Source organism: Octopus sinensis, linkage group LG6 (assembly GCF_006345805.1).
Source record: "Octopus sinensis linkage group LG6, ASM634580v1, whole genome shotgun sequence".
NCBI lineage: Eukaryota > Metazoa > Mollusca > Cephalopoda > Octopoda > Octopodidae > Octopus > Octopus sinensis.
In genome coordinates, this window is record NC_043002.1 from 83817128 (window position 1) to 83841645 (window position 24518).

General features: G+C 37.1%; 1 protein-coding gene across 1 annotated transcript in view; it reads left to right on the forward strand.

Annotated features, from left to right (window-relative positions):
- The window catches only part of LOC115213512, a 24751-nt gene extending 12067 nt beyond the window's left edge, over window positions 1-12684 (forward strand). Inside the window, exons 3-6 of the mRNA XM_029782521.2 lie at window positions 4289-4476; window positions 9652-9852; window positions 11457-11678; window positions 12365-12684. Of these exons, the coding sequence (XP_029638381.1) occupies window positions 4289-4476; window positions 9652-9852; window positions 11457-11678; window positions 12365-12553 (800 nt within the window). The 3' untranslated portion in view covers window positions 12554-12684. The remainder of the gene's footprint in view (window positions 1-4288; window positions 4477-9651; window positions 9853-11456; window positions 11679-12364) is intronic.
- Window positions 12685-24518: the final 11834 nt, after the last annotated feature.

The following is a 24518-nucleotide window of genomic DNA, read 5'->3' on the forward strand; positions in this document are numbered from 1 at the left end:
GAAGCTTTGAGCTGTAAATTTGTTCCACCCTCTATCAACGGCAAGGGATCTACAGTGACGCGTGTGTGGGAAGGAATTTAAAAAAAATATTGTGATTAATAGTAGCCGACAGGAATGGTTTTATGAGATGCATTGCATGCCAGAAGTTTTGAGACTTTTTTTAGGAGGGTCAGTTATAACTGTTCTAGAATATTGTAATTTTAAATACGTCATTACTTTACATCTATTAAGTTGACCCGCCAAATTTTTTTATTCCAAATTGGAAAAGACGGCGGTAACCCTACTTAACACTACTTGCCACAGCTGACTTGTTTGCAGAATGCATCTGGACGCGAAGACAAATTGGAACCTCGCTATTCTATACAGTCTTGAGTTAAAACTGAGTAAAAATATTCCAGAAACTTATGAAATACTTCAGACTAATTATAAATTAATTTGTATGGGCCGAGCATCTGTTCTTCACTCGCACAGGAGGTTCAAGGACGGTAAGGAAGAGATGAAAGATGGTGAGATGTGTGGGAAGAGAGGGACGTCAGAACATTAGAGCTAGTTGAGAAACTCCGCAATTTTCTAAATGAAGACGGTTGTGTGTCTATAAAGACAATAAGCATACAGTTTGGAGTTGGTTTTGCAACTGTACACATAATTATTTATGAAGATCTGAAGATGTGCAAAATTTGTTACCAGTGACGAACAGAAGGAAAGACGTGTCAGCGACAGCAGAGAGAGAGGGTTGAGCCAATTTCCTCCAGTTCAAGAGTACGTGAGTCTCTGATGCCCTTTAACGAAAGCTGGATCTACTGTTATCATCCAGAAACTATGAGACAGAGTTGTAGTGGTGTAGCAGATGATGCTAGGCGTGTTGAACTGGCGTCGATGGAAAACAACGAAGAAAGAATAGGAATGTAGTTTACATTATATATTTGGGATCTTTTCGGTTTGAACGGCAGTTTTTTTCTAGCGGTGTCATATGAAATTGTCACCCATAATTATGACCCTAGTATCGATCTATTGCATTTCAATCTGTTTTAGGGTTAGGGTTAGTTGGGGTTAGTTAGGGTTAGGGGTGGGGGGAAGGGTATCTTTTTCTTCAGAAATGTAAATAAACCCAATCTGTTTCTTAAACGAGGGACATATTCATACAGCACAGAATGTTTTCACCTCAATAGACGGTCGTTGATTGGTTGAAATTGCAGAAATTGAAGAAAAAAACAACAAATATCTTACAAACTATAGAATTTTCTCAATAAAGCCAAAAGAAAAAGATGTTTTATAAACACATTCTACCAGTATACGAAGTTTAAAATTTTTTAGTTACCTAAAAATTATTTTAGAAAACTGCCGGTCAAACCGAAAAGATCCTATATTTGGTCATAGTTGCATCCACTTTGTTGGATACTTGAAACAAATATGCCGCTACGTAATGTAGCCAACCAATTCGAGTCGACGAAGTTGCGTACGCAGAGATATGTGCGTAGTAAAACGGAGGAAAGAGAATGTTGATGGGACGAGACAGTACAAAGACATACATTGTATTTGTGTGTGCGTTTGCCCATCGCTCCGGCTGTGTTGTATCTCTCTCTCTCTCTCTCTCTCTCTCTCTCTCTCTCTCTCTCTCTCTCTCTCTCTCTCTCTCTCTCTCTCTCTCTCTCTCTCTCTGATCTGTTCTGTGGTCTGCAATTGCTACATACATACATACATACATACATACATACATACATACATACATACATACATACATGATAATGGTTGCCCCCTTGTTATCGAGTATGGCCATTGCACGAAGCTTAGTTGTTACTGGTGCTGTGATCGAATGTGACTTTTTAGCCCAGCTAAAGATCGACAATGTCTTGTACAGAATTGGCAACTAAGACTTTTACTAGTAATAGCCGGCTGTAGTTGTAACTGGGCTTCATGTACCTTTGCATGTCGTTTAAGTCCTCCTGCCGAATTACACTCTCTTCCACATGCCCGATAGATATGATTAGTATGGTGTCTAACACCATACATACATACATACATACATACATACATACATACATACATCTAGTACATATAAATCGCATTATGCGTGTGTACTAACGCACACATTTCCACAATTCTCAACCGATTTTCTCCAAACTTTAAACACACATTAGTTATGTCCCAAGGATTTTCATGGACTATAACATTTTCCCCAGAACTCCCGCGTAAATGGATGTAAATGGACATAGTTTTTTTGTATGTTGGGTCTTCCATACTTTTTTTTATCAATTTATAAAAGAGAAAGGATTTTGTCTAGTTATTTACTTCGACAGTCTATCTGCGTGGTGACCCAGTCAGGAAACAGGATTTGGAGGTTGTCATTTTGTTTTCATGTAAATAAACGTTTATGTTAATTTAAAAGATAAAAATCTTATTTAGCTGTTATTTTTAGCACAACACGTATCATGTATCTCTTTCATGTAAATAAATACTTATGTTAATTTAAAAGATCTTCCAAATTCGTTGTATGTACATAGCTGTAGGCAGCAGGTAAACAAGCTGGCTATACAGAGAGAGGGCGCCACACAACATTGAGGTTCAGACATGTGACTTCATCTCTTTCTCTCTTTCTGCATGGACACGCAAGCTATGAGGACGCAACCTGACTGGCTCTATCTTATGCCACAGGCCAGCTAGCAAATGGGAGCATAGCACAGAAGACCATGGCCCTTCCACACCAACCATTCTGTTTGTCATTCCATTGAGTATGTACGTGTGGTTACAAATAAACGTGTTTAAGTTACAACCTTGCTCGTATGCGTTTTCTGTCCGGGTTTAGTACCAGCGAGATTACAGCCTTCTGAGAGTCATAATAGTAGCTCAATAACGACCGGCACCATCTAAATAGTTTTTTATATGTAGGGTCTTCCATGCATTTTTAAATCTATATCGTCTTGTATTGGCATTAGAGAATATTTTTGACTGATTAAATTGACTAGGGACTCCGTACGTAATGAATATCCAATACCAAACAATCTTAATATCCATATTTAAGTTACATTAAACTTTGGCAAGCTTACCTTTACCTATTCTGAGTTACTTGAAAGGTGATGTTCCATTTCCTCTCTTCTATTTGTTAATACCTTTGTTTAAATACCAATGCGTTGTTTCATTTATTTACACATCCATTATGATATTTCGACTGTTGTCCATTGTTTCAAATACGTTTTAGCATTGAGGTTGTAGCCTTTTTAAACAATTACATATGATTCATCTCAAAGAATCAACCTCTAAATTTCAATGTTTGCTGGTCACTGTTGTGTACATCACAGGAGAACAGCTGTAGAAAGTATATTAACTGTATTAACTGTAGACAGTGGGATCACAACTGTGTGTGTGTGTGTGTGTGTGTGGTGCGCGTGTGTGTGTGGTGCGCGTGTGTGTGTGTATGTGTGTGTACGTGTGTGTATATATTCAAAATGTGACCGCGTGTGTACCGTTGGCGATTTTTCCCCTCTGTCTTCCCTTCTCTGGATCTTTCCTTCTCCTATGTTTCCGAAGAAGAGCTCCGCTCGAAACGTTAAACCCTCCTTCTTTCCTTCTTTCCTGAGCGTCCAATAATACTATTTTTGTTCCACGTCCTCGCGTTGTTGTGTTTTCTCTTTGTGTTTTCATGTTTGGTTTAACTATATATATATATATATATATACAACGGGTTTCTTTCAGTTTCCGTCTACCAAATCCACTCACAAGGCTTTGGTAGGGCTGAGGCTATAGTAAAAGACATCTGCCCAGTGTGTCTCACTGTGAGACAGAACCCAGAACCATTTGGTTCGGAAGCAAAGGGATTCTGGGAAACCAGTGTTTCGAGATGATCTGTCTCGTTACTCAGAACTATCCGAAACTTTTCAGCTTAAACAATCCACTGGCATCGTTTATATTTTCAGCGAACAAAATTGCTTGTTGATCAGTGCCAGTTGTATGCTAATCGATAAATAAAAATCGTTATTTGCACTATGTACGGCGAGATTTGAAACGTTGATTAATATATTTATTCCTAATCCGTTCTAGCAGATTCGAACGGATTATATGCCGGTCGCTGTTATGTAGATGTTAAATGGTAGTGAGAAAAGGACAAGAATTAAAGAGCATCTGATTTCAACGAAATTTTCAATCAAAAAGTTAGAATAGGAATGAAGAATTTTGGGATTGTCTTGCAATGGTGAGGGTAGCGAGTAGAGGAACTGTGAGAAAGAGAAGTTTGTGTGAGGTAGTGAGGGATTACGTGAGCATCTTTTATTTTATATTTTTCGAATATTTAAAGGTGCGGCAGCAATTGAGGTTGGACTTGAAACAGCTGATATGGTCGTAAAAGAAGCACGATCAATGTGGTTGCACTCACAATCCACCGATATTATGAAAACCGAGCATATTCCTTACCACTGTAGCTTAGCTGCCAGTTTCAGCAATCTTACCTCAGCTAAGGTCAAGGCTATGGACGAAGAATTGCAGGTAAGAACACATTTATTTATTTACTTATTTCAGTCATTGGACTTCGGCCATGCTGGGACACCTTCTTGAACAATTTTAGTGGACCAAATCGACCATGATACTTATTTTAAAGTTTAGTACTTGGCGAACCGATAAGTTACGGTGTCGCAAACAAACGAACACCGGCTGTCAAGCGGTAGCTGAGGACAAGCACGCGCACACACACGGACGTACGCAGGCATACACACATACATGCATACACACATACATACATACATACATGCATGCATTCAAGCACACACACATACATGATTACATACATGCATACACACAGTGATATATATATATAAATATATATATGACGGGCTTCGTTCAATTTCCGTCAACCAATACACTCATAATGCTTTGGTGGGCCTGGGGTTACAGTAGGAAAATGTTCACCCAACTCACAGCAAATAAAAAAAATAAATAAATAGGCACAGGCGTGGGTGTGTCGAAAAAATTTTGCTTGCCAATCACGTTTTGTGTCACCGCGTTTTAATATTGATTTTATACACATTCTGAGATTGGGTTCGAAACAGGAACTTTTGTTTCTAAATTTAAAGTGCGACGTTCGTATGGTTAAGAACTTCATTTCATAAACTAGAACCATTCTCAGATCTATTCATAATTAATTAGTATTTTATTGGTTTATTGTTAATAATTACGGACCCAAATTCCTTAACTACTTCGCTCGGACGCTCCAGCATTCAACGCCAGCTCGGTGTAGAGTGACCAATAAGCAACTCTATGGTAACCTTCCCTAGTTGACCAAGAAGATAGCAGGGCAACAGTCGCAACTTACCGGCCTCGACTGGCCAAGTTATCTTCTGGGAGCCGACCCAATGAACTGTGGGCATTCTTCTAAAACTATAGAGGAAGGAAAACAATTGCTCAATGACTATTAAGGAACTTAGGACATTCGTGATAGAACGAGATATGCAGCGTATCAATCATTATGCCCCAAGCAAGTACAAGTTACAATCGATAGAAGGAAAAAAATATATTCTTTCAATTTTTTGAAAAGAAAATATAACTTAGTTAATGAAAGTATTTCATCTGTGGCATTTTCAATGCCCGTATGTTAACTTAAGGGCTTTCCTAATAAAGCAGTTTATGAAATCCCAAATTTGATTTCTTGTATTGGTACACAGTGCAAATTTTGCTGAAAAGGTGGAGCGTTGAGTTTAGTTTCATGACATATATATATTCTCTTATTCTCTTACTTGTTTCAGTCATTTGACTGCAGCCATGCTGGAGCACCGCCTTTCGTCGAGCAAATCGACCCCAGGACTTATTCTTTGTAAACCTAGTACTTATTCTATCGTTCTCTTTTGTCGAGCTGCTAGGTTACGGGGAGGGAAAGGCACTAGCATCGGTTGTCAAGTGATGTTGGTGGGGAGAGACAAACACAGACATGCAAACATATTCACACACATACATATATATATATATGCGAAGGGGCATCTTTCAGTTTCCGTCTACCAAAACATCTCACAAGGCTTTGGTCTGCCCGAAGCTATAGTAGAAGACACTTGCCCAAGGTGCCAAGCAGTGGGACTGAACTCAGAACCATGTGGTTGGAAAGCAAGCTACTTACCACACAGCCACTCTTGAGCCTATTGGTATACGGTGTACATTTTTCTGAAAAGGTTACGCATTGATTTTAGTTTCATAACATACATATACATATATGTATATATGCATATATGTATATATGTATATATATATATATATATATATATATATATATATATCTATATATATATATATATAATATATATATATATATATATATACATATACACACACACATATATATATATATTATATATATATATATATATATATATATATATATAATATATATATATATATCTATATATATATATATATATATTATATATATATATATATATATGTATATATATATTAGTAGTTGATGATTGAAAGAAATCTATTCCTCCATTTTATTATTTTGTATTATGTATGTATATATATATATATATATGAACATTTTAATTGTCAACATTGAAACTTTTAAAGATGTTTTTCTATTCATAATTCTAAATTTTATTTTTACCTTTGATAAACCCAAAATATCGCTGAAACTAATTTGGTATATATGAAAATAAATTTATTTTAAACAATTGCAAGTTTTCAAATTTAGGTGCATCTCAACAACAAATTTTCATATATATATATATATATATATATATATATATGTATATATATATATATCTTGAAAATCTCGTGAGGTTGGTGATTTTGTGAGGCTATTCGAGTTATGTTTGTTAGCTCTTATTTCTAGCAATTGCAGGTGCTATTGCACCCTTATTTATGTATTCTACCTTCCTTCTTGGTTCTTAATTGCTATAGCTATCTATATTATAATGCATTTAATGTGTCATAATATTAATTTATCGTTATAATATCTTATTGTATTTATATACACTACCCGGACCCGTTAAAACTTCACGGAAAATGTAAAAAAATGTAAGCGTTTGTATCAGGTCATCCCATAAGTTCTGTCCGAATTTTGACTAAAGAAAACAAGTGATCAAATGTTATATTTAATTGAAATTTAATCGTCAATGTACTTTCTCTGATTATCTATGACTTCCTTCCATCTATTTACAAGCTTTTTAATCCCATCAATGTAAAACTCTTTTGGTTTCAAAGCGAAGAACTCTGAAATGTCAATTTCGACCTCCTCCTGGCCTGCGAAAGTTATGTCCCCCAAATGATTCTGTAAACAATGAAACAGATGGTAGTCTGAAGGAGCAAGGTCTGGAGAATAAGGTGGATGAAGAATTTTTTCCCAACCAAGCTCTTCGATCTTCTGTGATGTGATCTTTGTAGTGTGGGGTCGCGCATTGTCCTGATGAAACATCACTCCTTTTCGATTTACTAAAGCGGGTCTTTTTTCTTCAAATCTTGGTTCAAACGCTCTAATTGCTGACTTGAGCATTGATTGTTGCATTAGGTGGTAACAATTCAAAGTGAATTACTCCTTTGCAATCCCACCAGATAATAGAGAGAAAAACCTTTTTCCCATGAAGTTCCCTTCTCGGTTGTGGTTGAGCTTTTCCCCTTTTACTAGGCTGCTGTTTACGACGTTTAACATTTCGATAGACGATCCATTTTTCGTCACCAATCACATGTCTATCCAAAAAGGGTGAAATGAGTTGGTGAGAATGGAGAGAAGAGCAGATGTCAACCTGGGATTTGTAGTTGCTTTCGGACAATTCCTGAGGCACCCATTTTCCAAGTTTAGGAACCTTTCCAAGTTGTTGAAGATGACGATGAACAGTTGTATGGTTTGAACTAAGCTTTATTGCCAAATCTTCAACTGGTAATGCAGGATTTTCTTCAAGTAATGCCTAGAGGAGCTTATCATCAAACTCAACTGGACGTCCTGTTCGATCTTTATCTTCAAGGCTGAAATTTCCTTTTCTGAATATTGCAAACCATCTTCTGCAAGTTCTTTCATTCAAGCATTCTTTCCCATAAACTGAGTGTATATTTCGAGTCGCTTTGGCTGCAGAGTTTCCTTTTTTGTACTCATAAAGCATTATGTGCCTCAAATGCTCTTTGGATACTTACATGTTAAAAAGGGTTTTAATCAAAGAAATTTTAATTCTATTATTCTGTAAAATAATATTTAATTTGTTTAAATGTACACAAATTCATAAAATGATTTTTAATTCCATTAGACATTCTAAAATGCTATTAAATTTCACTCAATTTTAAAAAAGGTAAAATCGGACAGAACTTATGGGATGACCTGATAATTTGTGTGTTGATGCCATGAGAAATGTTTCTATATTGTGACAGTTACAGAATATAGAAAGACGTGTAAAACCGACAACTATAAAATCCAACCAAAATATCACACTTACGCAAACATAAATAGAATTACTATTTAGCCTTAAAATACGTCACACATGTTCAAAGAACCTTCTTGGTTTAGCGGTACGGAACGTTCTTCTGGTATTCTTTTATTCTTTTACTTGTTTCAGTCAAATGACTGAGGCCATGCTGGAGCACTGCCCTTTAGTCGAAGAAAGTGACTCCTGGACTTATTCCCTGTAAGCCTGACGGTTATTCTATCAGACTCTTCTGCCGAACAGCTAAGTTACGTGGACGCAAACACACCAACATCGGTTGTCAAGCGATGGTGGTGGAGGAACAAACACAAACATACACATACTTATATACACACACACACACACACATATATATATATATATCGAAATTACTACGATGATCCGGTTCTTGACTGAAGACTGAGGGTTCGAATGTCCTGTCCGTGTTTATTGTATCGTCTTCTAAGAGTTATACGTTCTTGTCCATGTTGTATTTTTCTACATACCTTAATATATATATATATTATATATATATATATATATATGACGGGCTTCTTACAGTTTCCGTCTATGAAATCCACTTACGAGGCTTTGGTCAGCCCGAGGTGAAGGTAGAAGACACTCTTTAAAGCATAGAATTGAATTTCGTGAAGACACCTTCCTCCTCTTTGCCGCTTTGCCTCTCACTTCAACTATATTTCCACTGCTTCTGTCCCTCCCCTCTCTCCCGCTTTGCTACTCTCTGTCACTCTGCTTAATACATTTTATTTCTCTTTGTCTTTGTACCTCTCCCTTCAACCTTTTTACCTCTTCCTTTGAAGTAAGTGTGACATACACCACAAATACATACAATAACAAACAAAACTAAGCGTATTAATATTATTGATATATGTATGTATGTATGTATATGTATGTATATGTATGTATGTATGTATGTATGTATGTATGTATGTATGTATGTATGTATGTATGTATGTATTCTTAGGTTATCTATGATATGTATTTAAAATATTTTAATGGTTTGGTCTGGTTGGAGAAAGGGAATGCATTATAACTTTTGTAGGCCCTTCAACTCCGATGAGGTTGATACGAATGATGCACATTTTGTTGAAAAATTGTAACCTTTGTATTTGGATCTCCTCTCTTATTTCTCGAACACTTTACGATAACAGAAAGAAATCGTTTGTTGTAATTAGATAAATAACGAGTTACTAATATTGGAGGTAATTTCGTAAGCGATTATCTAATATTCCATTGTTTACATTCCATTTGCATTTTTCTATTCCAGATCGCTATTGCTGCAACGAATAGAGTCCTGGCGAAAGCTAGACAAGATAACAGAAACCAAACTATGACATTCGATGATTATATTTACCTTATGAAGCAAAATGTACTCTTGAAATCAGATGATGGTGATGATATTATCAGAAGTAGATTTAAAAGTTACAGCCAGACTCGTTTCGCTCAAAATTCTGTTGATGAAGAAATTGTACGTAATTGAAATTTTTCCGGTTTTATAAATTATATAACAAATATATCGGATCTTTTCGGTTTGGCCGGCAGTTTTTTAAAATAATTTCCACGTAACTAAACACTTTTAAACTTCGTATACTGGTAAAATGTGCTTATAAAACATCGTTTTCTCTTGGCTTTATTGAAAAAATTCTATAGTTTGTAAGATATTAGTTGTTGTTTTTCTTCAATTTCTGCAATTTCAACAATCAATGACGTCTATTGAGGTGAAAACATTCTGTACCGTATGAATATGTTCCTCGTTTAAGAAACAGATTGGGTTTATTTACATTTGTGAAGAAAAAAGATAACACCCCTAACCCTAACTAACCCAAACTCTAAAACCCTAACCCTAAAACAGATTGAAATGCAATAGATCGATACTAGGGTCATAATTATGGGTGACAATTTCATATGACACCGCTAGAAAAAACTGCCGTTCAAACCGAAAAGATCCAATATATCATAATACTCAAACCAATAATGACCGAGTTTTTATGTATATATTCATCTGTTGAATGTCTCCAAATACCAAGAAGTAGTAATAACTGAACACTGTAAGCAGTTACAGCGCTGTGAAGTTGTGAGGTTATTGTGATTAGTTCAACATCTCTTGTGAGATTAGCTTCAACAAAGTTGATAGATTAGATATATTTTTAGAAGGTAAAGTCTTCAGCAACGTACTTACATCAAAGTACATTTGAGACAGCATAAAATTTCTGTTTCTAGTATAACTGTGATTTTGGGGAAAACGTATTTCTAAAAACGATTAAACTTATCGTCTTAGTTCTTCTGTATATTTCAGTACACCAGTAATTAGGTCGACTAGAGATTCCCAAAGGACAGTTGCTTAAATAACTTAACATCTGGTCAAGACTCTTACCTACAGGTTTCCGGGTAGCAGACAAGAAAACGTCCTCAATACATAGGTATTGATGGCAATTATGAAAATGTATCGTTCTGGACAAAACACCAGTTGCTCTTATCAAGGCATAACACACGTCAGTCACCCAACTTAGGGTTACAGTGAAGCCACGAGAAGCAGAACAGAGGATGTACAATCTCGGCGAAAGAGTAGCTCACAGACAAGTATCGGCATTTTCACGATGCTGGGGTCAACGGCCAGTACTTGAAGTATATTACTGCTAACGCCCGCATCTTGGCAACCATAAACGTTATTAAGCAAACAAAAGAAAATATTTTAAATAACAGAACCTATTTGTCCACTGAAAGCTTAGGTAACGGTGTTCAAATTTGGTCTGATTTCTTCTGAGTAGCTAAGTACTATCAAAATTATGTAGATGCTCGACGTCTCTTCGATACATTTCAGCCAATTAATAAGTGAAAATTAGTTCCGTTGTCAGATCTCCTAAGTTACTAATCTCTTAAAAGTCTTGGATCAAACTGGTCCAGTGTCAAATTGGTGTACACTGAAGTGTCGCATGTGAAACTCATTGATTTGCGTAACTATTTGTTATTCTTATTTTATATAATTTTACCATTGCTCCCGTAATTCAAAAAAATCAAAATGGCAATTATTTTTCTTCTTTTTTATCATTTTCATACTTTTATATTTTTCAGGTTAATGAGGTTATTGACTGGTTTAAAAATGAAGTTGTTGTTGATCCGGACGTTTTGGCAGCCACTAAAATTGATATCGTTGACTTTGCAAATTTCGTTGCTGCAACTGGTGCCGCTCTCGATAGTTTGGCAGCACTCTTCGTGAAACGAGACTACGCAGAACGTAGCGTCGTTGATCTTGGAATTATTCGTTACCCCGATCTTGATCATCCTTTCTTCAAGGTAAAGACACTCAACATCTTGTTTTTATAAATAAATATCGAACCTGTTTTGAATTGAAAATCAGCTGCTTTATTTCCGACTAAAACATCTTGATTAACTAGGCACATACCTTAGGCTACATTAATCCCAATATTAATATTCGTAGAGAAATTTAAGTGAAGCATTGTGTAATATTAAATTACACAATAACTTGTCAAGGCCGAAAGAATGCGAAATGAATTACAAAAGTAAACTACAAAAGGGAAGACAGAACAACAGTTGAAGCTTAAGCCTTGTATTTCTTCGATATTTAGGGGGTTAGAAACCCTTCATCAAGACAAGTGGAGAAATGGAAGATGGGTTAAAGCTACTATCATTGCTCGGATATGTTGGAGAGGGTAGTGACATGTGCAGATTGATGTTGTTAAAATAGCCATTCTGTTGTTAATGCTGATTTCAGCTTATTAATTTGGTTAGCCTCTTTGATTCTAAGGTTGCCTGGGTGAGTGTCACTGAGAGGTGTTGTTCACGGTGAACGAGTGACAAGTGTTGTTCATGGTGAGAGAGAGAGTGACAGTGTGGTTCATAAAATTTATAAGTTTTGTTGTTTAGAGATACTTGGCTATGTTTGATGCCTAATAAACATATTACCTCGACGAAATAATTTTTTAATTGAGATCTCAATTTTCCGTTTTGTTACATTTTAGCTGTTCCGTATCCAGTTGTTCGCATACAGGAAGAACACAAGAATAGCATTCGTGCAAAATGACAAGAGCGGAATTAAAGGACAATTTGAATCAAAGATTTTCAGACCCCAAACGACCGTTTTGAAGCACATGGCTGAATCAGTGAGAAGAAAGGCTATGCAAGAGGCCCAAGAAACGTTTGAGTCTTAAGCCCTGAAAGCCTCATTGTATTTTTTCATTGTATAATTTTGTATTGTGGCGAGGATTAAGGATATATGAATGTATATACAGAATAAAACGTAAAAAGAAGTAAATATCGAATCCTTCCTTTTACCGAAATTAAAAGTAATTGTTAATTGTTATTTTTAGCTTTTCTTCTTTACATCATCAGCAGCACCACTTCCACCACCACCACCACCACTATCACCACTATCACCACCACTACCGTTACCACTACTATCGTCATCGTCATCATCATCAGAAAAAAAGGAAAGCACGTTCGGTTACTAAGTTGCTTGAAGATCCAGCAAATGCTGCTAGATTTACAGCCAAATTTCTTTTAAATTTATACAGTACCGATTAAGAATTGTTGAAACCCTAAGAAGACATCAGATAATACAACATTAAATAACCATATGATAACTACAAAAAAAAATCAAGAAATCAATACTAGGTGCATATACAAGATTGCCATTTGCAAGTCTATTCAGTTTCAATCAGGGTTGCGGTAGGGTTAAACAACAACAACAACAACAATATAATGCTGAAATAGATTTACTTTGAAACGTAGAAGGTACTTTATTTCTCTACTTCGTTGTCATTAAAAAAAAACTATTTTTCATACAAGAGGATATGGTAGACACTTTGCACAATCCCAGATCTCCAATCAAAACAGATACATTTACACACACACACACACACACACACACACACACACACACACATATATATATATATATATATATATATGTAACGGTTGGATCTTTTCGGTTTGAACGGCAGTTTTTCTAGCGGTGTCATATGAAATTGTCACCCATAATTATGACCCTAGTATCGATCTATTGCATTTCCATCTGTTTTAGGGTTAGGGTTAGTTAGGGTTAGGGTTAGGGGTGGGGGAAGGGTATCTTTTTTTCTTCAGAAATGTAAATAAACCCAATCTGTTTCTTAAACGAGGGACATATTCATACGGCACAGAATGCTTTCACCTTAATAGACGTCATTGATTGGTTGAAATTGCAGAAATTGAAGAAAAAAACAACAAATATCTTACAAACTATGGAATTTTCTCAATAAAGCCAAGAGAAAAAGATGTTTTATAAACACATTCTACCAGTATACGAAGTTTAAAAGTGTTTAGTTACGTGGAAATTATTTTTAAAAACTGCCGGTCAAACCAAAATAGAACCGAACGGTTTTTAAATTGATTAGTTGAAGTGAGAAAGCAGTTGTGACGATAATTATTTGCTGTTATAATTGCATACTGTAGGATGTGAAAGATGAACAATGCATGAAGTTTTAAGGAAATATTTATTTACCGCTACGTTACAATTACCTTGCCTCGACGGGCAGGTTATGATAAATCCAAAAGCATGCGAAAAAAGGTTAAATGCAGTAGAATGTTTCATTACATAGTTTGGCGTATACGAAAAGTTAGTAGTAATCCACAGATAGCGATAGAATGATGTTGTAAGAGAACAGAATTGGAGCTAGTGAGAGTGAGTGGGTGTAGGACGTTGTCTTTCTTTTACCTTCTGGCCGTTTTGTCTGCCTGCCTCCATGATTCTAGTGATCGGTTCATTAACTGATGTTAGCTCTCTTTCAACTCACGAGTTTGTCACCAAGGTGACTAACTGATTTTTGCTTGCGGTATGCTTGCTTGTATAAAGATCCAGAAGGATAGATATATCATTGAAAACAATAGATTTAGTTGGTGGTCTTGTTATCTCTATTCTAGCTTTTGGTGAAGTAGAAGAGGTTAGAAAGGGTCAAGTGGTGAAGACATTATTTCGGCCTAGCTAAAGGCATCTGGAAAATGTAAAACTGCTGTCAGAGAAAAATCATTGTTCCATCGTGGGAAAAGTTCTATTGCAGTGTTAATTTAAATTTGGCTCTGGTGGATCGAATCCACTTCATGCATGCAAGATCCACTACATATATATATATATATATATATTATATATATATATATATATATAATATATATATATATACCGTATATTCTGGCGTAAGGACTGAATTTGAACTTTACAAAATCAACCCAAAACAAGGGTTCAGGTTTTATACGGTTTTATACGGAACCATAACTTCCTGTGGTTTAGAGTAGCATCAATGCCAATGAAGAACAGTGCAAAGCACTCGCATAGGTCCTATGTTTCTACACCACAGTATTTTCTACTGATACTTGCACATGTCGATGGGGAACGTTGTATGGCACATGCATAGATCTTCTGGTTCTACAACTCAGTATTTTCCACTGATACTTACACGCATGTTTGGAAAGCTGGATTAATAGTAAGATTATATTAAAAAACAACACAGCAAACTTAGTGGACAGACACCAGTCGCAAATGTAAACAATCAGCCGGTTCAGCCGGTTCCCAGGGTCTGATCTGTTTACACTGCCTCATTAGAGCGCTCTCTCATACAACGCTCAACTATCCGAGGGCTTTCAGGAAAAGTGTAGTTTACGGTAACTAACTTACTTGTTGCGGCAGATTAGCAGCATGTACCTGTACCTTCTGTGATTGGCCAATTCGTGTCAGTTAGACCAATCACAATAAACCTTACAATTACTTTTAAGTTACTTTTAAACAATCACAGACGGAGTTTCTTGAAAAGATTCAAATTGTTACTCCTTTATAAGCAGCAGTACTTTCACTGGGTGTACATTAGTTTCCAGCAACTGTAAGACCCCTTAATGGTTCCAAGAGAGTATGAAGCTGGTTTTAAGTTGAAAATGGTATCATACGTCAAGTCCCACAAAACCTGTGCTGCTGCGAGAGAAGACGGTACAACTGAGAAGATGGTAAGAGTTTGGAGATTAAAGGAAGATTTATTAAGGATTATAACCAGGACGAAAGGTGCAATGAGAGGAAACACTGCACACTGGCCGATTCTGGAGAAGCATGTAGCAGACATGAACCATGAGCAGCGTCGAAATTGATACGTTGTTTCAAGACCAACAGTCTCGTGAAGCAAGACGAAAATGTACAAATTAAAGAAAATACTGGCAGTGTGCTTTATAACATTTCTAATATCTCTCTATATGTAAACGGCAAAATGTCTGTGTGTGTGTCCTTTATACAAATCCACAATTTTTCAGTTAGAGGGCTCGCACTTTCTATGGTCATTCAAAACCGTCCAAGGGTAGTGGTGCACATCTTTACATTTCTCCAGTCACCCTGCAAAGCCATTAAAAAATCAATAGAAGTGACTTTTTGTGAATTTTCTATCCAAAACCCAATCAAAATGCCCGACACTTGATACGCCAATTGAATGCCAGCTAGCTGTATGTGCTTGGTCGGAGATTTGGACAGTACTCTTGTGTATGTGCGCATGCACGCAGCTGTATATGCATGCACTAGCACTATAACCTGGCGTTGCCGGGTCATAGTGCTAGTATTACAATATAATATTATACATACCGTAAGTAAATCGGTAAATCTATTTCGAGTAAATGGTGTTATGGTATACCTGACATCATATTAGAGATGCTAACAACTGTTAAAGAATTCAGCAATGGCATCGGGATGAACTTTGGCCTTGATAAGTGTGCTAAAGAAACTTTTGTAAGAGGCAAGCTCAGGCAAACAATTTCCATTAAATTAGATACCGACACTACCATCAAGGCGTTTGGCCTACAAAAAAATTACAAACACCTGGAGATAAACGAAGGAGATTGTATGCAACATGCTATTATGAAGGAAAAAATAAGAAAAGAATATTACAGGGAAATAAAACTCATACTAAAAACTGAACTCAACTTTAAAAATCGCATCGCAACTATTAACACCCTGGCAGGTCCAATAGTCCAATCATTAACTGGAATCTTACAGAGCTCCAACGCCTGGACAGGAAGACAAGAAAAATACTAACTTCTAAGAACATGCACCACCCAAAAGCAGATGTTGGTTGTCTGTACCTAACTAGAAGTTACGGGGGAAGAGGAATGATGCAGGCAGAACTGTCCTATAAGACCTCAACGTTAGCAATGAACAGGTACTTATCTAGTACAGAGGACTGGACGCTGCGATTTGTGTGCAAACACAAAAGCAGCAAAAAGTCACATTCGATTGTCAAGGAAGCTTGTAAATTCGCAAGGAAACTTGACATTAATCCTGAAATAGTTGAAGAACCTGAAACCACTGCCACAAACCAAGCAAAATGGATCAAGCAGACTGCAAAAAAGAGCGGGCAGGAACAAATTGAGGAGTGATGGAGCCAGAAGCCTTGTGAATCGATTTGGTGTTACGTGGTAGCTGTTACGTGGTAGCATGGCATGCTGGAAGTAGCAGCCAAGTCTTTCCTGCGCCTGATTTCGATATCACATTCGTTGAAAGCATGCAAAATAATCTGGAAAAGAAAAAAGATCCGCCAAGCAGAACTCCCTTGGTAGGAAACTTCGAAGTCTCCGTAATCCCTCCCACCTTCCTTTTCCGGATAAAATGTCTTGCGGTGGATTTTGAGGTCAGATACGTTGAATGCACCTGAAAAAAAAACTATGGAAAAAAATTATTCCACACCGAGGTACAAAATATTTATCGAAAGAATAAAATCTTGTACTGATTATTTTGTCGGTTGCTATCTGGGATAATTTTAGTAACAAATCAAACAGGTAAGATGCATTAAGAATTTCAGTTTTAGTGCTCATCCATAATGTTAATTAAATTTACCTGCCCATAAAAGTCAAATTTACTCAGCAAGATCAGCTAAAAGTATATAAAGCACCTACTGACAAAATTTCAAATCTGTATGTAAAAAATTTAGAAAGTTACAAGCAAATATTGTGAACATGCCTCTTAAACCTGAATAATTCAAAATAATGTGAACAAATAAGCATTACATTTGACAGATTAATATGAACACTAAAGATGTTTTTAGGTGTGTTTTTTTTCTTTCTTACACACACACACATAACACGGCCTCGATCGGTTGGGACTACACGTGTGTCAATTTGACATCTTGACATCGTCATTCCATAAAATTTGTTTATGGAGAGAAAAATATTGAAAAATATCAATTGATATGTGAGTGAGAAAGAAACTAGAGGGGAGGTTTGGGGATGTGCTAGAAAGAACAGCCAGATCTCCCTTAAATCACACATTTTCCTCTGAAATTATTAACACATTTTTTAAAAACGAAAATGTTTCTCTCGCGAGTTTTAAAGTGCGTAGTGAAAAAAATGGCCAAAATCGTTTCGGACTGGGGTAGTGAAGGGGCGATGGGAATGGCAAAAAAAGTTTTAATTTTTTTTTTTCTTGAAAAGATACCTTCCGTCATTCTGAAGACTTTGGTGAAAAACATTGGAAAAATCCCCGTCAAAACGGAGAAATTCCAACTAATGTGGGCCGTCTGATCCGAAATACCGTTTCCCAGAAACAATCCCTTCCGCCCCCTTCCAAAAGTATTCATTTTTCTGGAAGTTATGAGGCACAAAGTCGGTAGGGTATTAAACGGTAGTTATGCCTTTTTCAGGGGCGGCTCCTAGATATGATTAGTTGGGGTGCTGTTTCAGAAAATTTGTAGCCGTTGTTTTAATATTGTGTAAAAGGAAACAAACATATAAAAAGAAAATTTATACATAAACTTCATCTGTTCGCGCTTTAGCTACTGCCGGATAGCATGTGTAATTTGCTCACTGAACATCGCCGTGAATTCCCCCTTGGTTTTCAAACCACCACCCCCTATATCATGCCCTGTTTTTCAAATCCTGGCAGCAATACTGAAGCTGGAAGCAGGATAATCTAATTCTACACTTGATCACATTCAAGATTATAAACACGTTTTTAAGCACAACACACGTGGAGTAAAAAAGAAACACTACCTTTCACCGGCAATGCCTGAATGACAGTGTTGTCTCTCCCTAGCGCGAAGCTTCTTATCTCGGACATGTGAGCATAGCACAAGAGCCAAACACTGCGTCACTGGAACTGTGAAGCGCACAGTTCTATGCAAGGATTTTTGTATTGTTTTCACAAACTAGGAGATGGCTACTGACATTAAGCTTAAGGATTATATAATGTACAAGTATAAAGAAAGAATTAAAGAAAACAGAACTCATTATATTGAATGTTATAATATAATATTGAGTTGAAATAGGGGTGCTGCAGTTCTGTGTGTGTGTGTGTGTGTGTGTGTGTGGTGTGTGTGTGTGTGCGTGTGTGCGTTTATATGTTTGTGTGTCTGTGTTTGTCGCCCAAACATCGCTTGACAACCGATGCTGGTGTGCTTACATCCCCGTAACTTAGTGGTTTGCCAAAAGAGACCGATAGAATAAGTACTAGGCTTACAAAGAATAAATCCTGGGGTCGATTTGCTTGACTAAAGGCCGTACTCCAGCATAGCCACAGTAAAATGTATGAAACAAGTAGAACTGTAAGGAGAGAAGTATTGTTCATCTAACGGGAGTTCCCTATCACCCTTCAACGGACGGGGCTACTGAGCGCTTGATTCAAACTTTCAAGCAAGCGTTACAAAAGTCTTCCAAAACACCTAAAGAAGCTTTGCTAGAATTCTCGATGCAATCCAGGAGAACACCTACCACTAGTGGCTACTCACCAAGTGAATTACTCAACAGTCGTCAATTACGCACAAGATTGACGTCTTGCTTCCATCTCCAGTTCACTTGACCCAATCCAAATTGAAAAGGACTACTGAGAGAGATGTACTTAAAACTTCCAATCGATTTCAAGTCGGTGATCCATGCTATGCTCTGTATTTTGGACCAAGGGGAAACCAAGATCCACGTTGGGTTCCAGCTATAGTTGTGAAGAAACAAGGAACACGAATGTTTCATGTTCAAGTTGTACTTAGAGGTCCCAATTGGGGACGTTATCTAGAACAATTGCAACCCCGATATTCTTCGGAAGATGACCAAGAGCCGGGAGATACACCTTCTTTCCGTGATTCAGAACCTCAAGTTATAGACGAGTCTGCTCCTAAAGAACCTGTTAGCTCATCGTTACCACCTAGCGACAATAACTCAACTCCAGAATACAGCCGTCAACATCCTAGAAGATCAACGAGACGAAGAAAACCGGATTATTATGTATCACAATACTGATTCATTTGTACTCAATTTTGTTGTGATACTGTGTAACTTGCGTTTTATATTCCATACTAGTTGGGGAGGTGTTATATTGCTCTAATTCAGTTCTGTTCTGACTAGGTATCGAACTAAATTTGGTGACTTTTGCCTTGTTTAGTAAATGTATTTGTATTTTGTTAATTTGCACAAATAATTTACATACTACTTTGTTTTGCATGTTGATTTTCTGCATGTTGATTTTGGGGTTCTGCTTTAATCAGCGTGTATTTTTTAGTATATATTGCTCAGATGTTCACTCCGTTATAGCTGAACTGGCTGGAAGAGTTAAACAGGTTAGACGAGTTTTCACATAGATAAGTCTGTATTAAAACATAACAATATGCATATTATATAAAATTTATGGGTAAGGCCAGAACAATGCGAGATAATCCAAGGCAAATCACAAGAAAACAGACATGTGAATTAATGGTGACTTACCCTGCATTCAGTATTTCATGGTTATGACCTCCTTCTTCAGAAATTAGCGAATTTTGCAAATGTAAACCTCCTCAGGAATTAACGAAAATTAGAGATGTACATGTGTATGAGTATGTGAGCCCATAACCTCACACGCATGTACATCTGCAACATTCGCTAATTTATGAAGAAGGGGTCATAAACCTGAATTATTGAATGCAGGCTAAGTCACCATTAATTCATATAGCTGTTTTTATATAATATATTCCACACAATGCTTTATGCTAACTATTCCATATATATATATATGTGTGTGTTTAAATTTTAATGTCTAAAAAAAAGAAAAGAGACGATGTGCCGTTGAAATGAAAAAAAGAGAGAGGCTCCGACGTAACCGTTGAAAAGAAAAAAAAGAGCGTGTTGTTGGCTGTTTTTAAGAGAAAAGAAAAGGAAGAAAAAAAAGAACTTGGAAATGTTTTTAAAAGTAAAAGGAACTTATTGAGAACTGTCGTGTTGAGAAAAAAAAAGAGGAAAGTGAAGCTCTTAGAGACTGTTGATTGTGAAATGTGTGTTAAATGTAAAATGATTTGTCGTGAAAAATCGAACTGTATTGTGTCAAATGTTAAATGGTTTGTTTTTCGAACTCTGTATTATGTTTAAATGCAAATGATTTGTTCTTCGAACTCTGTACACGATTTGTTAACCTTTGTTGTGAATGCTTTGGTTTTGTTTTTAAAATAAATTGTTTGAATTACGCAACTTCCGCCTGTGTCTCTTCTTTTGTTGTTGTGTTGTTTCCTGGCTCCGTTCGCCGCCTTCCCCACTTCGTGTGATGGATTTCCGGTTTACTGAGTGTCATCGTCGCTACTTAGGGCCCGTGGTGGAATCGGAAGGCCTTGGGTCTGAGTGGGGGCGTAACAATATATATATATATATATATATATATATATATATATATATATATATATATGCGCCCTTTTCAAGCCCAACCAGGCTCATGGGCCCGGTTTTCCGGTTTCTGTGGCGTATGTGTTCCCCCCAGCTGGACGGGACGCCAGTCCATCGCAGCGTTACTCAAGAAACTAGAAGAAAGAGTGAGAGAAATTTGGGGCGAAAGAGTACAACAGGGGTCACCACCACCCCCTGCCGAAGACTCGTGGAGCTTTAGGTGTTTTCGCCCAATAAACGCACACAACGCGCGGTCTGGGAATCGAAACCGCGATCATCCGACTGCGAGTCCGCTACCCTAACCACTGGGCCATTGCGCCTCCACACACACACACACACACACACATATATACATATATATATATATATATAATATATATATATATATATATATATATATATATATATATATATATATATATATATATATATATATATTATATATATATATATATATATATATATATATATATATATATATATATATATATATATATATATAAGGTTAATCCAAACAAGAAAACAAAAACAAAAAAAACACAACGCAAGACCGTGGAACAAATAAAGTATTATTGGACGCTCAGGAAAGAAGGGAAGAAGGAGGGTTTGACGTTTCGAGCAGAGCTCTTCGTCGGAAACATAGGAGAAGGGAAGACAGGGGAAAAAAATCGCTAGTGATACAGACGAGGTCACATACTAAAAGACAACTTTTCCATAGTATATATATATATACTATCTGACGTTCCCGGTAATTCCCGGAAAAGCGGGGCTTATCCCTTGGTTCTGTTCTCATAATTGTTTCGCTAATCCAATAACAAGAATACAAGATATGTAGCCCTTAAAATGGTTTTTGTGCATTTACAGAGAATACCGAACTGTCTTACACAGAATCTTGTTTTAAGGAATTCCCAATAAGTTATGAATACCCAAATTGTGAAGTCAGTTATGTAGTAACATGAAATTAGTTACCCGATAGTAAGAATTCGAATAAAGCGTTCCCAGAGTATATAGAACTCAAGAGTAAATAGCAATAAGGTACGTATACTAAAATCGTGAAGTATGTTACGTAATAATAGGCTAATCAGATATAAGATAATAACAATTCAAAGTAAATAACCCTGAAAAGGGCTTTTGTGCGTTCCCAGAGAATATTACCCCCAGGGGCACTAATGTTGAAATAGATTTACAATGAATGTAGTAACAGACTGACATTAGTTTTACAGTAGGCATACAAATAAATTTGTATATAGATTTAAAAATAAAATAACATGTAGATTATCAATACACTTACAATACTTACAAATATTACAGTTAAATAATAAATACCTGATGGTTTGGTGAATCTTATTAAAGTTTGCAGAGCTTCTTGATAAACATCATCTTTGGTTTTCCCTTGAGGGGCATAAATAAACAAATGATTAGGATTGCCGACTCTTGAGCATCCCACATAAAGTTGGCCATGGCAGAAAACTGGTTCCGCAAGGTTCAGACCTACCACATTCAAGGACTGTTCCTGAACCTTGTTAATGCTCATTGCAAAGCTCAATTTCAACGGGAATTGCAGGCGCTTGTACTGGAAAGGCATATCCAAGGGAATAAGTGAAATTCTTGGAAGGAATACAGGCTCACCGCTTGCTTTACCAGTAAAAAATTGTTATCTCCAGAATTGTTGGAATCATCTTTATTATAAGTCGTGTATCATTGCAACATTTTGGTGGATCGAGGTTTCGAAGCAGCATAGCTGGTGCCCCAATCTTGAGGTGCAAGTTGTGAGGTGGGATGCTAGGTGGTGTTAGACTATTCAAGAATTCAACTGGATAATTCATAGCTTCATCGATGTTCAGTATAGTGTCAATGGAATTGTTGATGTGACGCTCGCCTGGCAAATTTTCTAGAAGTTTAAAGTTCAAATCATCAACTCCCACATTCTTTAGCACTAAAATGGCACGGATTTTCAGCTAGTTGTGGTATATAAACTGGTTCCTCTGGTTAGGAAACACCTTGTTCATTAGTTCCTTTAAATCAGATACCATATGTCCAAAAGGCAAGTTTACCCATCCATCAGTATCTCGTCAACCGAAGTGCCATCACCAACGTCCAACAGTTGCTTTGAAAAGGTTTTGTCTGCATCATCACCACTGAGTTGCACTTTCATGTTGGTTGTGAGTCTTAGATTTTGCACACTGCTCCATAGGTAGAATGACTTTATGCTGGCATTTACTTATCAGTTCTTGTCCCCTTTGAAACCACCGGAAGAATTTGTATAAAGTCTCATGCAAGCAAGACTGTGGCACTTCCCATGAGCCTGGTGTTGTATCTCAGATCCTGTAGGGACATGTCAAGAGCTTCAAAGGAAACCTTATGGTACATTGTCGCTTCATCCCAGATGACCAACCTGCATTCACCCAGAAGTTTGCCTTTTATAGAACCCCGACTGATGTTGCAGTTTGCGTTCTTTTTCTTGGAAAGGTCTAAAAGGAGTTTGAAATAGGAATGAGCTGTGGTGCCACCACTTAGCAGAGTTGCAGCCATGCCACTTGACGCCACTGCTATGGTAATGTGTTTCATTTAGCGCAGTTTAGCCAGAAGGTTGATGACTAATGTTTTGCCAGTTTCACATGGAGCATCAAGAAAGAAAAGACCTCTTTCATTTTCAATGCTCGAAATAATGGTGTTATAAACACCCAGTTGTGTTCTTTGTCAGCGATATACGCCGTCATTTCCTCGATGTCATAGCTGATTTCTCGCAGTTACTCAATTGCGAGATTGTTTGCTGTCTGCTCCGATTAAGGCATACCAAATGTGGCAATGCCTTGACCTCCCATAGCTTGCACTCGGGCGTCCAGGTCAAGTAATGCTTCATTGTAAATGGCGTTACTGAACGTGCAATTTCCGCTGAGGCTTGCCTTTGAATCCTTTCTAGATGTCCTCTGCCATGCTGGTCTTGTGGATCAGCCAAAGCTTGTGAAGTTCACGCAAGCCACATGTCATCAACATGATAGAAAATAGCGGGTGCAGTTGACTTAGTGCTGTGCTGACTACTGACTGCTGCCTCTTCCAGTGTCTGGTCATAGTGAACATCGTCCTCCAGTAGTCCATGTTTGGCGCAGGCTTCTCTATAGGTTGTGCACACTTTCCATTGTGTCTTCGAAAGTCTGTGAATGATGTAGGACCTCTGACAGTGTGTAGGTAGTAGTAGATGCAGAAAGAAACACTCCTGCTGATTAGGGTGCCCAGTGTGCACCCCCTCACGATGGCCTCACTTCTGAAGACAGCATCTTCTTCCCAGCCCTCAATGCATGTTCCTTGCTTGCGCCTGTTCCATCCATTGTGTGCCCAGGTATAGTACACGGGGACCTCTACATACAACAGTGTTCGGGAAAACAGATCACATTGGCATAATTTGAAGAAAGATGTTAAAATGGTTTCTGGTGGATTCAGAAATACGTTTCGAACATTGTCTTCTATGAAATATATATGGTGGCATTTTCAAGATGTACA